This window comes from Mirounga leonina, unplaced genomic scaffold (assembly GCF_011800145.1).
Source record: "Mirounga leonina isolate KUSES-001 unplaced genomic scaffold, KU_Mleo_1.0 Mir_91, whole genome shotgun sequence".
NCBI lineage: Eukaryota > Metazoa > Chordata > Mammalia > Carnivora > Phocidae > Mirounga > Mirounga leonina.
Genome location: NW_023270839.1, coordinates 7,316,622 through 7,330,360, shown reverse-complemented (window position 1 = coordinate 7,330,360; position 13,739 = coordinate 7,316,622). Strand labels below are relative to the sequence as shown.

At 53.2% G+C, this 13,739-nt stretch overlaps 1 protein-coding gene across 1 annotated transcript in view; it reads right to left on the bottom strand.

The window, feature by feature from the left end:
- LOC118003495 (myosin-7-like) overlaps positions 1 to 12,479 on the bottom strand; it is a 29,649-nt gene extending 17,170 nt beyond the window's left edge. The window contains exons 1-23 of the mRNA XM_034994566.1: positions 12,429 to 12,479; positions 10,787 to 10,840; positions 10,118 to 10,326; positions 9,680 to 9,823; positions 9,263 to 9,419; positions 9,054 to 9,081; positions 8,341 to 8,446; positions 8,165 to 8,257; positions 7,998 to 8,061; positions 7,530 to 7,628; positions 7,198 to 7,301; positions 6,416 to 6,554; positions 6,205 to 6,323; positions 5,944 to 6,093; positions 5,492 to 5,662; positions 4,011 to 4,320; positions 3,252 to 3,322; positions 2,888 to 2,975; positions 2,685 to 2,802; positions 2,415 to 2,538; positions 2,006 to 2,142; positions 389 to 644; positions 11 to 253 (exon numbers count right to left, since the gene is read on the bottom strand). Coding sequence (XP_034850457.1) covers positions 11 to 253; positions 389 to 644; positions 2,006 to 2,142; positions 2,415 to 2,538; positions 2,685 to 2,802; positions 2,888 to 2,975; positions 3,252 to 3,322; positions 4,011 to 4,320; positions 5,492 to 5,662; positions 5,944 to 6,093; positions 6,205 to 6,323; positions 6,416 to 6,554; positions 7,198 to 7,301; positions 7,530 to 7,628; positions 7,998 to 8,061; positions 8,165 to 8,257; positions 8,341 to 8,446; positions 9,054 to 9,081; positions 9,263 to 9,419; positions 9,680 to 9,823; positions 10,118 to 10,318 — 2,922 coding nt within the window. The 5' untranslated portion in view covers positions 10,319 to 10,326; positions 10,787 to 10,840; positions 12,429 to 12,479. The remainder of the gene's footprint in view (positions 1 to 10; positions 254 to 388; positions 645 to 2,005; positions 2,143 to 2,414; positions 2,539 to 2,684; positions 2,803 to 2,887; positions 2,976 to 3,251; positions 3,323 to 4,010; positions 4,321 to 5,491; positions 5,663 to 5,943; positions 6,094 to 6,204; positions 6,324 to 6,415; positions 6,555 to 7,197; positions 7,302 to 7,529; positions 7,629 to 7,997; positions 8,062 to 8,164; positions 8,258 to 8,340; positions 8,447 to 9,053; positions 9,082 to 9,262; positions 9,420 to 9,679; positions 9,824 to 10,117; positions 10,327 to 10,786; positions 10,841 to 12,428) is intronic.
- Positions 12,480 to 13,739: the final 1,260 nt, after the last annotated feature.

Here is a 13,739-nt window from a genome sequence, read left to right as displayed (position 1 = left end):
CTGCCCTCACCTTGTTCTCTGTTGCATGCTTCTCCTTCTCCACCTTGGCCAGCGTCAGCTCCAGGTCATCAATGTCCTTCTTGAGCTCAGAGCACTCATCTTCCAGCTTGCGCTTCTTGGCAGTGAGCTCTGCATTCATCTCCTCCTCGTCCTCCAGCCTCTCGGTCATCTCCTTCACCTTGGCCTCCAGCTGGATCTTGTTCTTGATCAGCTGGTCACAGCGTTCCTCTGCATCATTGAGGTTATCTTGTTCCTGGGAGAAGAGGACAGAGAGGAGAGTTGGTGATTAAAGAGAGGAAAGATCCAGCGTCTTAGTTCCTGGGGATGAGATGGGCTATAATCCAGGGGAGGAAAGGGGAGGAATGAAGAGATCGTCGTGTGACCTCACCGCCTGCACTTGGAGCTGGAGATCATTCTTCTCCTGCAGCAGGGATACCATCTTCTCCTCCAGCTCCTTGCGGCGAGCCTCCGACTTCTCCAGCGCCTCTTTGATGCGCGCAAACTCCTCCTTCATGGTGGCCATCTCCTTCTCTGTCTCTGCACTCTTGAGTAGTGGCTTGATCTTGAAGTAGAGCTTCATCCAGGGCCAGTTCTTGACCCCCATGAAGGCCCGAATGTTCCACTGGATTACCAGCAAGGCATCCCTGGCAAGAAAACACGGAGGCAGGAAGGGGCACTCTGAAAGAGCACTTCCCAAGCATGGGACCAACTGCAATTGGCTCCCAGCCCATCTAAACAAGCTCAAAGGCACCTGAGGGCAGGAGCCCTGTCTTGTTGCCTTGATATGCACCCCCACTCCAACATTATCACACTGAATATGGAGTTGCTCAATACATATTTATTACTTGAGTAATTCAACAAAAGGGCAGTTTATATCTTCCCTACTGGGGCGTTAGTAGTAATGAAAGCTACACCATTCATAGAGTGTCTACTAAGTTCAGTGTTTCTAATCCCATAAGAACCTCAGACATGTTAAAAAATTATATTTTACATGTAAGAATATCTATAGTATATATGTAAGTTGTGAAGCATGAAACAAAATGACTATGCATGAACCTATCAATCCTTTGAACAACAGCTAGAAGAGCATTTTGCCAGTGTTGGCTCTCCCAGTGTGTTTTTCATCCCCTTTCCTGGTCCCCCCACCAGAAGCAGCCACTATCCTTAATCTTGTGTTTTTAATTTCCTTACTTTTTCAAAACATACTTTAACCATATATGTACGTGTCTTTAAACAATATGTCACCATTTTTTAGTATCTCTGAGTTTTATAAAAATTTCATTACATTATATGTATCCTTCTGTGACTTGCTTTTGTTCACTCAACCATAAGCTTCTGAGGCTCAAACACATTGCACCATGTGGTTGTAAGTCCCTCCTTTCATTGCTTTATAATAGTCCACTGAACGACTGTACTACTATTTACCCATTCCCCTGGAGATGGAAATTGGAGTTGTTTCCAAATCTTTGCTATTTTGGCCAATGCTGCTATGAAGATTCTTTTTTGTCCCATGTTGTATACATGCAGGAGTTTCTGTGGGAATGCACTTAGGAATGGAATTGGAAGCAATTGTCCATATTTTTTAATTTTTTTATTTTGGGATGTTCTCTATACCCAAAATGGGGCTCAAACTTATGACCTCGAGATCAAGAGTTGCATGCTCTATGGACTGGGTCAGCCAGGTACCCCTGCAATTGTCCATCTTTAAAAGATAATGATAAATTGTTTTTCAGAGAGGTTGTGCTAATTTACATACCTGTAAGCAATGGGTCAGACTTCTTGATTTTTCTCAAGCTGGTGTTTTAAAATGGTATCTCATTCTTTATTGGGAATTTTATTTGTGTAAAGAATTCAAAATGAGACCTAGCGTGGTAGTCACTTGCTCAAGCCAGCTAGTAAGTGGTGAAGTCAGGGTTTGAACTCAGGTCTTCGGAGTCACACCAGTTAGCACTGCTTGTCTACCTTTCACATCTCTGGGAGAGCCTCGCCCTTTCCCTCGCCTCACCTGCGCTCCACAATCTTCTTGAACTCAATGCGCATGAGCTGGCCCCGGGCTTGTGCCTGGATGCGGGTGATGATGCGGCTCAGCCTCTCATCCCGCATCTCCTCCAGCAGCCCCAGCAGCCCTGCCTTGAAGAACACCTGCAGGCAAGAGGGCTGCAGCCTCAGAGAAGGGTAGCCAGGGTGGAGGAAGAGGGAAGGAGGCACCGACTAAGCTCCCAGGTGACCCATTACCCATATATCCTAGACCTCAGAGTGAAATATGAAGAACAAGACAGAAAAGAAGCCTGGGTTCCAGCCCTTGAATTAATACAGGGAGCCAGGAATCAGAGGCCTGCTTTCCAAACTCCCAGCTGCTCTGCGCAAGGTGGCTACATGTCCCGCAGCTCCACCCTGTGGGGCTCTAGACCCACCTTGGTGTGGCCGAACTTGTACTGGTTGTGGTCAATGTCCAGGGAGCCCAGCAGCTTCTCTGCTCCTTTCCTGCTGTCAATGAACTGGCCCTCGGGGATGGCTGTTGGGTTCAGGATGCGGTACCTGGAGAGGGAGGTGCCCCAAGTTACCCACGTTCTGCACTGATCTCTTCTGCCCACAGCATTTGGGGTCACCTGTGGACTCCCTTCCCCGACATGTCTGCCCAGGCTCCCCCTGTTCCCTGAGCTCTAGGGTGTCCCTGTACCCACCTCTGCCTGAAGTCCCCGTAGAGGATGCGGTTGGGGAAGCCCTTCCTGCAGATGCGGATGCCCTCCAGCACACCGTTGCAGCGCAGCTGGTGCATGACCAGGGGGTTGTCCATCACCCCTGCAGCAGGAGAGGAGAAGGTGTCAGTCTCAGGCAAGTGGATGCCAAGTGCCCTCCCCAGACTAGACCTTTACACGTCGCTCACCTGGAGCCTTCCGTTCATTGGGGATGATGCAGCGCACAAAGTGAGGATGGGTGGTCCTCAGGTTGGTCATAAGTTTATTCAGATTCTCCTGGGGGTGGATGAGAGTGGGGAGTCAGGAGCCACAGGGACCATCTTTTTGGGCCCTGGGTCCCTGACAGCCTGTCTCCAGAATTCTCTAAGGGACCAAGAGTTGACACATAATTTATGATGGGAGTTCAGGCTTGTGTAGAATTTACATGCCCAAAATGACCACATAGCTCTAGCTTCTTTCCTCCCCAGACTCAGAGAATCAGATTAGGGTGACACAGTCAAAGGGCTGGGCCTGCCCACCACAGGCCCCCTGGCATCTCTGGGCCCTTCTTACCCGGTGGAGGGCCGACACTGTCTGAAAGGATGAGCCCTTTTTCTTGCCTCCTTTGCCTTTACCGCTGTCCCCTAATAACAAGAGAAGGGATGAGGAGCCAGAGTCTGAAAGCTGAGGAACCCTCGGGCAGGGGCAGGGCTCTGCCTCTCACTAGCCGTGGGACTTCACAAAGTGATTCTCCACGTCTCGGTTTTCCCACGACGAGAACAGTAACTGCCTCAAAAAACTGGGATGGAGATTAGATAAGCTTGCTTGCCACATAGTAGGTGCTGAAATCGTATGAGTGCTCTTCTCCCACCTTCTTCGAAGCCCTCCCTTCATGCCTGCTTCTTTCCATGGTCTACCTTCCTTCCTGTAGTTCCTCCTCCTTCCAAGCCACAGCCTTTCTCTTCCTTCTCTGAACGGGACACTCACCTGTGCTACCAGATGCTCGGTGATCCTCTCAACGTTTACCAAGACCTCCCACAGGCACAGCTCTACACTGGGCCTGGCACAGCGATGTATGTGCCACCCTCACTCACCTCCAGTTGTTCAGTCTTGAGGAGACATTTGACATGTACACCAATATCCGTAACACAAAGTGGAAAATGGCCCTTCTACAGATCAGTGGCAGAATGACTACTGTGAGATTTCCTGACCCCCATCCCATGGCTTGTGGGTTCACTTCTGCCTCTAGAATCCTGTGCTTTGAAGCAGAGGGATCCTTGCCCCTGGCAACTTCAGAATTGCTCTGGCCCAGGGCAGGGGCTGCTCTCTTACCGACATCAGCAGAAGCATAGGTGGAGAAGAGTGTGGCCATGAGCTTGAGGGAGGACTTCTGGTACAAGCCCACCACCGTCTCGTTGAGTGGGTCTTTGTTTTTCTCCAGCCAGCCCAGGATGTTGTAGTCCACTGTGCCGGCATAGTGGATCAGGGAGAAGTGGGCTTCCTGCTTCCCCTTGATGTTGCGTGGCTTCTGGAAGTTGTTGGACTTGCCCAGGTGGTTATCATACAGCTTGGCTTTGAAGGTCATGTCAGTGGCCTTGGGGAACATGCACTCCTCCTCCAGGATGGACATGATGCCCATGGGCTGAGAGCAGGGAGGGGGGAGGTAGAGAGAGCATCACTGCATGCGCTCCCAGGTTTCCAGAGCCCCACACCTTGCCAAAGGAAAACTATAGCCCAGTAGAGCTGGCAGGCTACAGTGTCTGGGCTAGCCAAGCTACCTCTTGTCCCAATATAGGACCCTAATATTCTTGGAATTAACCTAAATCTAATTCTATTCAGATCTGGCCTATAACCTCTTTCTGCCTCAGTGGACCAAGTGAAGAGCCCTGTGCTCCCAGCCACACTGCCAGGTCCCCAAGGCCTTGCAGCAAGTCCCTCCTTCTTGGATTGCCCCAGGAACAGGTGTATGTCAGAGGTGACAGACTGAGGGGCAGGCCAGACCTCTGCCTATATGATGGGTAACAGTTTTTCAAGGAATGGTTAGAGGGATCCATGTTCTGCACAACATCCTGCTCTTCAGAGAGTCTGGTGGTTCTTGACTTTCCTTGGGACAGGAATCCTAATGAGAATTTGATTAAACTAAAGATGCCTCCCTGGAAAAATGCATGTAAACACATGTGTGTGTGTGTGCGTGCACGTGTATACACACACACACACACTCTTCCATATACTTTCAGGTGATTCTGAGACCTCTGGAAGAGCAGCACCTTGGATAACCACCCAGAGCTTCTGGGAAGCTCCGGTTTTCTGAAGGGCACTGGCTGGCTGGGTGAGGGTAGTTATCCCGGGCTCTGGGCTGTACCAGCAAAAGCACACTGAGAACAAGCCAGCACTGGGAACCTCACACCAGCTCTGTTCTTGTCTCCTCTGAGTCTGTGGACAAGAGGAGCTGAAGACCGGCTTATTCTCAGCTATCAGGAAGAGGATGGGAAGCCAAATGTCTCTAGTGTCAGCCCAGGATCTTTCCATAGATGACGCTTCCCATGGGCTGTCTGAGGGGCCAGGAGTCCTCCCCTCACTACGTCTCCTTCTTAAGACTCTGGGAGGTGACCACCATACAGGACAAGGTCTTAGGTCCTGGGGAGAGGAGAAGGGGGCTCATCCCATGTATGACTTCACGGTGGGTAGAAGCTGGGTCTGAGAGAGGCTGGGGATTCTGGGGACTCTAGTTTCTTGGCTGTAGAAGGGACATCCCTGCCACTCTGGCTGGGATGCCAGGGGAAGGAAACGGAAGCAGCGGGTGGAGGCAGCACCTTCTCAATGAGGTCGATGCAGGCCTGCAGGTCCATGCCAAAGTCGATGAACTCCCACTCGATGCCTTCCTTCTTGTACTCCTCCTGCTCCAGCACGAACATGTGGTGGTTGAAGAACTGCTGCAGCTTCTCGTTGGTGAAGTTGATGCACAGCTGCTCAAAGCTGTTGAACTGCAGGGGGCGGGGGCGGAGCGGGTCAGGCAGGCAGGGGTCTGAGTGGCCAGTGGGGTCGGCCGAGGCCCGTGCCCAAGCGCAGCCAGGGGTGTGACTGGTCCCCTCCCCTGTCAGGCCGGGGAGGGGGAGCTCCCCTGGAAGACAGGACGATGTGTCTGCCACCCCTGAGCCCCACTGTCTCTCCCTCGACTGGCCACTGGCCATGATGGTCACAGGTGCAAATGAGTGAGTCACTGCCCCCTCCCCCGCGCATACGCGCCTAGGCTCCTCCCACTCACATCAAAGATCTCGAAGCCCGCGATGTCCAGGACCCCTATGAAGTACTGGCGTGGCTGCTTGGTCTCCAGGGTGGTATTGATCCTTGTCACCATCCAGTTGAACATCTTCTCGTACACTGCCTTGGCCAGTGCCCCAGTGGCATACGCCACCTGGAAGGTAAGGGAGAAACCAGATGAGTAGATTAGTGCGAAGAGTGAATTCCAAAGCCCCCACTGCCGCATGCCAGCCCCCTCCCCATTTATCTCCTGAAGATGACCCACCTGCTGGACATTCTGCCCCTTGGTGACGTACTCGTTGCCCACTTTCACCCGAGGGTGGCACAGCCCCTTGAGCAGGTCAGCTGAGTTCAGCCCCATGAGGTAGGCAGACTTGTCAGCCTCTGGAAGGAGAGGGCAGGCAGCCAAGTTGGTAAAGGGATGATTCCTCTACAGATATGGCCCACAGCTGTCACCCAGCATCCCAAACTCCCACCTTCAGTGCCATCTGGCTCAGCCTGCTCCTCTCGCTGCTTCTGTTTGAACTTCATGTTTCCAAAGTGCATGATGGCGCCCGTCAGCTTGTACATGGAGTTCTTCTCCTCTGAAGTGAAGCCCAGCACATCAAAGGCATTCTGTAGGCAGACCCCATATTGGTGAACCCCAGAAAAGGAAGTATGGCAGGTAAATGAGATCCCTCTTCAGTTGGAGAGAGAACTTCTCTCCTGAATCCCTGTAGCTTCTGAGACTCCCATACCCAGTGAGGAACTCCAAAACGAAGATGGGAAGTACAAGAGCAGGACGGTGTGCATACTGCCCCAGATCTGGCATCAGCGGTCATAGCTGTCTTCTGGAGCTGCTCTGGTTACCCACTCATGTTTTCTACTTTTGTCCCTCTTCTAGGCCCTACACTTGCTTCCTGCTTAAACCTTCCATACCTGTCTATATCTAGTCTTCACTTGCCCCAACCCCATGGCCACTGCATGACCCACCCCCCTTCCCTTGGTGATGCTTGCTTCTTGGCTTGTCTGCTTCTCTGTCCCATGGTGTTCAGCCCTTTCTGTTTGCTCAAACACCAAATATTGTCCACCCCATCTCAACATACCCATTCTCCAACACACCCTGGTAATAGGGCATGTTCTGGCCCTTGGGGAGGGTCATACCACTTTGAATAACAGATAGACAGTGTCTCAGCTCTCCTCCTGAGCAGGTGAACTGGCCTCATTTACCCCTAACTGCCAGTGCCCTCACCTCTCAACCAGGTTCTCACACACTTACATCAGTGGCCATGAGCTCCTCAGCATCATCAATGGAGGCCACCGTGGTCTCTCCTTGGGAGATGAATGCATAATCGTAGGGGTTGTTGGTGATCAGCAGCATGTCTGGGAGGAGAAGATGTGGTGAGGATAGGGCACAAACCTCTGGCTCTCACTGGGGCTGCCTACCACAGCACAGGGCTTGCAGGAAAACACATGACAAGGCTTAATGTGGTCCCACATCCCACAGAACTGAATCCAGCAGTGCCATAAACCCAGGGCATGCCAGCAAGCTGCCGCAAGCAGAGGGGACCAGGTTGCCATGGAGATAGTTGGTCTCGGTAGCTGACTCACCCAGCAGCTCAGGCTTTTTGTTAGACAGGATTTGGTAGAAAATGTGATAATCTCTCTCTGCTCTCAACTGGAAAATAACTCTGGATTTTTCCAGAAGATCTGTGAACAGTAAGGGGAGAAGAAAGAGAGAAATTTGGGGATTTAGGTACAAGGAAATAGAGGAAAATGAATGATATATGTAGCAAGCAAAAGGCGGAGGAAAAGAGAGAGATGAAGAGAAAGACTCACATACAGACATGAAGAGACAGAGGTGGAGAAAGACTAGAGGGAGTCTGAGGGGGAGATGAATATACAGACCCAGAGACACAGACAGACAGAGACAGAAAGAGAGAGAGAGAGACTGAAAGGCAGAGGCCTAAAGAGAGACATAGATGGAGAGACAGAGAGAGAAAAGAGAGAGGTTGGGATCATGATCACATAGAATGAGGATGAGCTCAAGCCGAGTTCTAGCAGATTCATGGCACTCACAGGTCTCTATGTCTGCAGATGCCAACTTTCCAGTTGCCCCAAAATGGATTCGAATGAATTTCCCCTGGGGAGATGGAGGAGACCAGTGATGAGTTGAGGCAAGGCTCATATTTGATACCATCCCTCCACCAACCCAAATCCCGAATCCAAGGTCAGGGACCACTCACGAAGCGGGAGGAGTTGTCATTCCGTACGGTCTTGGCGTTGCCGAAGGCCTCCAGGGCGGGGTTGGCCTCGATGATCTGGTCCTCCAGGGTGCCCTGCAGAGGTCAGGAAGGATGGTGAGTGAGAGGCCTACCCCTCCCTTTTTGCAATGCAGGCCCATTGAGGACAACAAGCCTACCTTGCCTGGAGTCTGATCCTTCTTGCGATCCCCAATGGCGGCAATAACAGCAAAGTACTGGATGACCCTCTTGGTGTTGACCGTCTTCCCGGCCCCAGATTCCCCGCTGTTGGGACAGTCAGGGCCTCATTAGGCAGTGAACAGACACTGCTTGAGACGAACAAGCCTCAAGTCAGGAGAGAACGTCTGGTCCTACTTGACAGTGGGAGCCCCAAAGCAGGAAGCTGCCGGGTAATGTGCATCCTGAACACACATGGGATCAGGGGGAGCACTAGGAAGAATGCCACAAGAAGCTGCTGGGTTCAAGCAGAAGGAACCTGGTCTTAGCTAGGCAAGGTCAATGTGAGGAGATGGGCCTGGGCCATTTTGGAAAAGAATAGGTAGGGGTGGCAGAATGGGGAAGGTTTCTGAAGGTAAAGATGAAAGAAAATGAGGACAGGATGAAGACACAGTGATACTGGGCTTATGGTTAAGTGAGTGATGAGTTGGAGGAGAGTGAGCATAGGGAATGGGAGAGGAAAACTCGAAGAGGGTTGGAAAGCAGAAAGGAAGCGGGGAAGCAAAGGCATGAGTAAAGGTCACAGAAGAAAGAGGAGCTGGCATGAAGGTGGAGGGAAGTGAGAACTGTGGGTCCATGCTTGGGGGCTATGGTCCATGATGGGGGCTGGGGTCAGGGAGGTTCTGGAAGGGAATGGGTTAGGAGCTACACTCACGTGATCAGGATGGACTGGTTTTCTCTGTCTGTTGGGAGCAAGTGGGGATGAAAAGTCAGGAGCCACACAAGATGCTTTTGCCTGGCATCCACCTACCCCCTGCTGCCCCACCTCCCGGCCTCTCTCCAGGCATCCCCCAGTTGCCCAGACCAACTGCTCATTCCCTCCCATGCGGCTCCTGAGGAAACCCTGCAGCGGAGGCCTGTCACCTGTCAGCATGTACTGATAGGCGTTGTCGGAGATGGAGAAGATGTGGGGCGGCGCCTCGCTCCTCTTCTTGCCCCGGTAGGCGGCCACCACCTCTGCGTTGTACACCGGCAGCCACTTGTAGGGATTGACGGTGACGCAGAAGAGGCCCGAGTAGGTCTAGGATAGAGAAGGAGGGTTGAGTTGCTAGTGATGAAGAGGGAGGAATGGTGGGTTTCAGAGTTAGAGAACAATGCCAAGAGGGGAAGAAGAGAAAGAAAAATCTATGAAAGCACTAAATCTGAGTAATCCTAGCCTCGGGGGTATTAGAACTGAACCGGGGATGCAGGGGCAGGGATAGCGTGCAGTAATGCCTGGACACAAAGAACAGAAACCAGGAAGCTACTAGACTCAGAGGGTGTCCTGGATGGCGCACTCACATAGATCATCCAAGAGGCGTAGCGCTCCTTGAGGTTGTAGAGCACGGCGGGCTCGTGCAGGAAGGTCAGCATGGCCATGTCCTCGATCTTGTCGAACTTGGGCGGGTTCTGTTGCATCACCTGGTCCTCCTTCACGGTCACCGTCTGCAAGAGCCCCCATGCAGGCCGAACTGTCAGCCCTCCCTCTGCCCAGAAAAGAGTCAGGCAAGTTCTAGGAGAGCAGTGTTCAAGAGAGAAGGACCGGGATCATAGAGAAGACAGACAGGATATTGGGAATGAGAAGGGCTGTTTGGACGGTGTGGATCCCTTCTCCGAAGAAGGGAAATCGGACTGTCCTCAGGTCTGTGTGGGATGGGTCCTGGTGGTAACCTCTCTGTGTACCCCAGCTATGGGGGGAGGGGGTCCAGGAGGGCCTCTCACGCCAACCCTGCCACCTACCTTGCCATGCTCGGTCTCAGCGGTGACTTTGCCACCCTCTCGAGACAAAATTTTGGCCTTGACGAACTCCTCTTTGTCATCGGGCACATAAACATCTTTCTTGAGGTCAAAAGGTCGGGTCTGGGCTTCCAGCCGCTCCTTCTCTGACTTGCGCAGGAAGGGGGCGGCGGCCCCAAACGCAGCCATCTCCGCATCCACCATGGCTGTGCCTGCAGTGGGCGGGAGTAGAAGATGCTAGCTGCCCTCCCATCCACCCACCCTCCACTCCCTTCCCTGGGCTCTCTCTCCTTCAGTGGGAGTGCCAGAGCCTAGCACTGTCCTCGTGAGTCAGGGGCGGGTCACCATGCATCCCTTATTCCTTGAGCTGATCCTTCAACCTGAGAAGAGCCTAGCAAGCCTGTCAGAAGGGGAGGCTAACTTTTGTTCAGCCTGGGGCTCTCCTAGAGGAGAGAGGAGTGTCCTGGGCTTCTCTGGGAGCAGAAAGCTAACTGCGTCCATCTCTAATCCTTATCCCTCCCTGGCTCTGTCATAGTCACAGGCAAGGGGCTCTTGGTTGCCAAGACACACTCCCCAAGGCAAGGCAGAAACTAGAGTCCCATAGCCTGGCTTTGGGGCTGTCATGGCCAATCTTCCCGGATTCCCCCACACTCCATCTTCAGCTTTCCTTACCTTGGCTTCTCGAATGTGTTTACTAGATGAAAGGGGCTCGAGCCTGCAGGGGACCTGGGAAGAGGGAAGGCTGTGTCAGGGTCACCTCCCCGCTGCTCCCTGGCTCTGCCCTTCGGCACTCACCCCTCCCCCAGGCCTAAAAGCGGGCGGGGAGTGGTGGCCAGCTTCTCTGGTCCTGTCCTCTGTCTGGCTTTCCAAACACTGTAGCTCTTTCTCCTGAGCAATAATTCTAAAAGTTTCCTGATGTCTGTTCCTCCTCCTCCCACCTGGGAGATGGTCCTACCCTTGCCTATACTCACCTAGGGAAACTTGCCTACCTGGAGCCACCTGAGAAACTGTTAATGGTCGCATTTGTTCCGTGCTTTACAGTCTCCAAAGCACGTTTATGCACACCCTCTTACTCAATCCTCACCCTGTTCTACAGATGAAGACATCAAGGTTAAGGGGCTTGCTCGTCCAAGAACACATAACAACAAGTGGCAGAGCCAGGCCTTGAACCCCTGTCTCATGACTCCAAAGCCAGTTCTATTCCATCCTGCCCCCATTTGATTGTCAGTCTTGGTGGACACTCTCCGAGAGGAGACCCCTGTGGGCTCTCAGACGCACCCATCGCACAGCCAAATGCCCTCCACATGTCCTCTGACGAACACGCATGTCCGCTGCTCATGCACATGCCTCGTACAGACACGCTGCCTTCCTATACCTTGCCACACACATCCCTCCCAGTGTGCCATCAGGCCTTGGCAACAGACACACACGTTAAGTATGTGTACAGTATAAATAAGCGCAGATCGCTGTATATTCCCAAGTATACAAAGACCTGGAACAGGGCCGCCTGGGTGGTGCAGTTGGTTAAGTGTCCCACTCTTGGTTTCAGCTCAGGTCATGATCTTGGGGTCGTGAGATTGAGCCCCGCGGGGGGCTCCGCGCTCGTTGCAGAGTCTGCTTGAGATTCCCTCTTCCTCTCCCTCGGCCCCTCCTGCTCAAGCTCGCTCTCTCTCTCAACTAACTAAATAAATCTTAAAAAAACAGAAGACCTGAAACAGCCACACCACGTGCCTGTGAGCTCCTTTTGCAGGGTGTACACACTCTGTAGCTGCCTGGACTCCTGGATGTGCACACAAGCACCTCTGCATGTATGGATATGGGTAGTTACCCATGACAGACCCCACACAACTAGCTGCTGAGCATATATACTTGCTAAGTCATTGTTCTCTGTCATCCTCTTCTCCCTCCCCTCAAATGGACCAGCTATCCTCAGGCATGATCATAAACACGTCTCCTGCTTGATATTTCTGTATCTTAATTAGGCAGTGAGGTACACACCCTCCCCTCACCATGCATTGAGACTGTGCATGCTTGTACACAAAACACACACACACACACACACACACCTCTAATGCATAACGCATTCTGGTCCCATATGCTCCGATATAGACATTCACACACACACCCCCAATACCTGAGCCCCCCTACTCGCAGGGCACCCACACTCATGTTTAGACCTGCACTTGTGTGCTCAATGATCAGACCTCGTACTCTGCATGAAGCCCTGCATGCAGCTTGCTGTTCCTAGAGGAGCCCCTTCCTAAAGCTGGGGCCCCCTTATCCCAGAGGAAGGCCTCCTGCTCGGCGCTCCTACCTGAGAGCAGCCAGGAAAGAGCACAGGGGAGAGCTGTGGAGCTCGACCTGGTCAGGGGCTGTATATATCAGGCAGCAGGCGCCCCCACCCCCACCTGCACCCAGTCCCTAGCCGGATTTAGAAAGGGCTGTTGTCACTAGAAGCATTTCCCCCCGGCTCCCCCCCCCTTCCCCCAACGGGGCCCCCCCCCCCCCCCCCCCAGCTAGGAAACAATTGGAAGTGGTCGTCATTGTTATGGCATGGAGTGTGCAGGGTCTGAGTTCCAGGGGGCGGGGATGGCTCAAAGTGCAGCCAAAATATCTCCCAGGCCAGGCTTCACATTCCATAGCTGGCAGGAGAGGGGACTGGTCAGACCACCGTGACCTCAGGCAGGCCGGGGCCTGGCCCTCCCCCAGGGCTCTCCTGGCCTCTGACACAGCTGCCCCTCTGCCCCCTGCCCCCTGAGCTGGCCCAGCCCCACGCGCAGTGTCCTCTCTGCTTCCTGGCCTGGGTCCTACATCCAACTGTGAGATAGGAGGGGGTGAGTGTCAGCAGCAGAGGGGTAAGGCAGAGCTGGGGACATGGCTCCCCGGGTGTTGGCTAGACTGGGGCAGCTGGAAAGAGGTTTCCCAGCCAAGTGGCAAGAACAACCAGGGAGCTTAGAGATGGGGACTCTGGCTTGGGCACTGATTTCCTTGGACCTGCCAGGCAGTGTGTCGAGGTCACAGAACCTCAGAGCCAGGCAGGCTATTCGTTAGTCCTTCATTTTATGGAGAGGGGAAGTGCCTTCTGTAAGGTCATGCAGCTAGGCAGGGCAGCAAGATTCAAGGCGGTGGGGGGAGCTGAGCAGATGGGGGATAGAGGCCAGCGTGTGGAGGGAGGGCTGGAAGTCCAAGGAGGCAAAGACCCGCTGTGCTCAGAGGGCAGACCCAGCTGCCGCCTGATGGTCCTAGTGGAGCCCCCTGCCTGACTCATTTTCCTAGCTCAGCCTTCAGGTACTGAATGCTCTAGCCCAGAGCCAGACACTCTTGGAGGCATAGATATACAGCTGCTCGGACTTAGGAGACCCCTAATGAAGACAGCTGCTGCCTGGCCCACCGATCCTCTTGTGTTCTGTGAAGTGGTCTCTCTCCAGACCCAGGGAGACTAGTGTTTCGGCAAGTGGGGCAAAAGGACAGGAAAAATGTCCCCCTTTCCTGCAGGCCTTAGAAGCAGCCACAAAGGAGATGAGGAAAGGGGGCTGGAGCTCAGCCCCCCGTGAGCACAGAATGTAGCTAATGCCACCCTCTTCTAGCTACCTCGTGTGCAAGCTTCACTGGCTCTGTGTCCAGG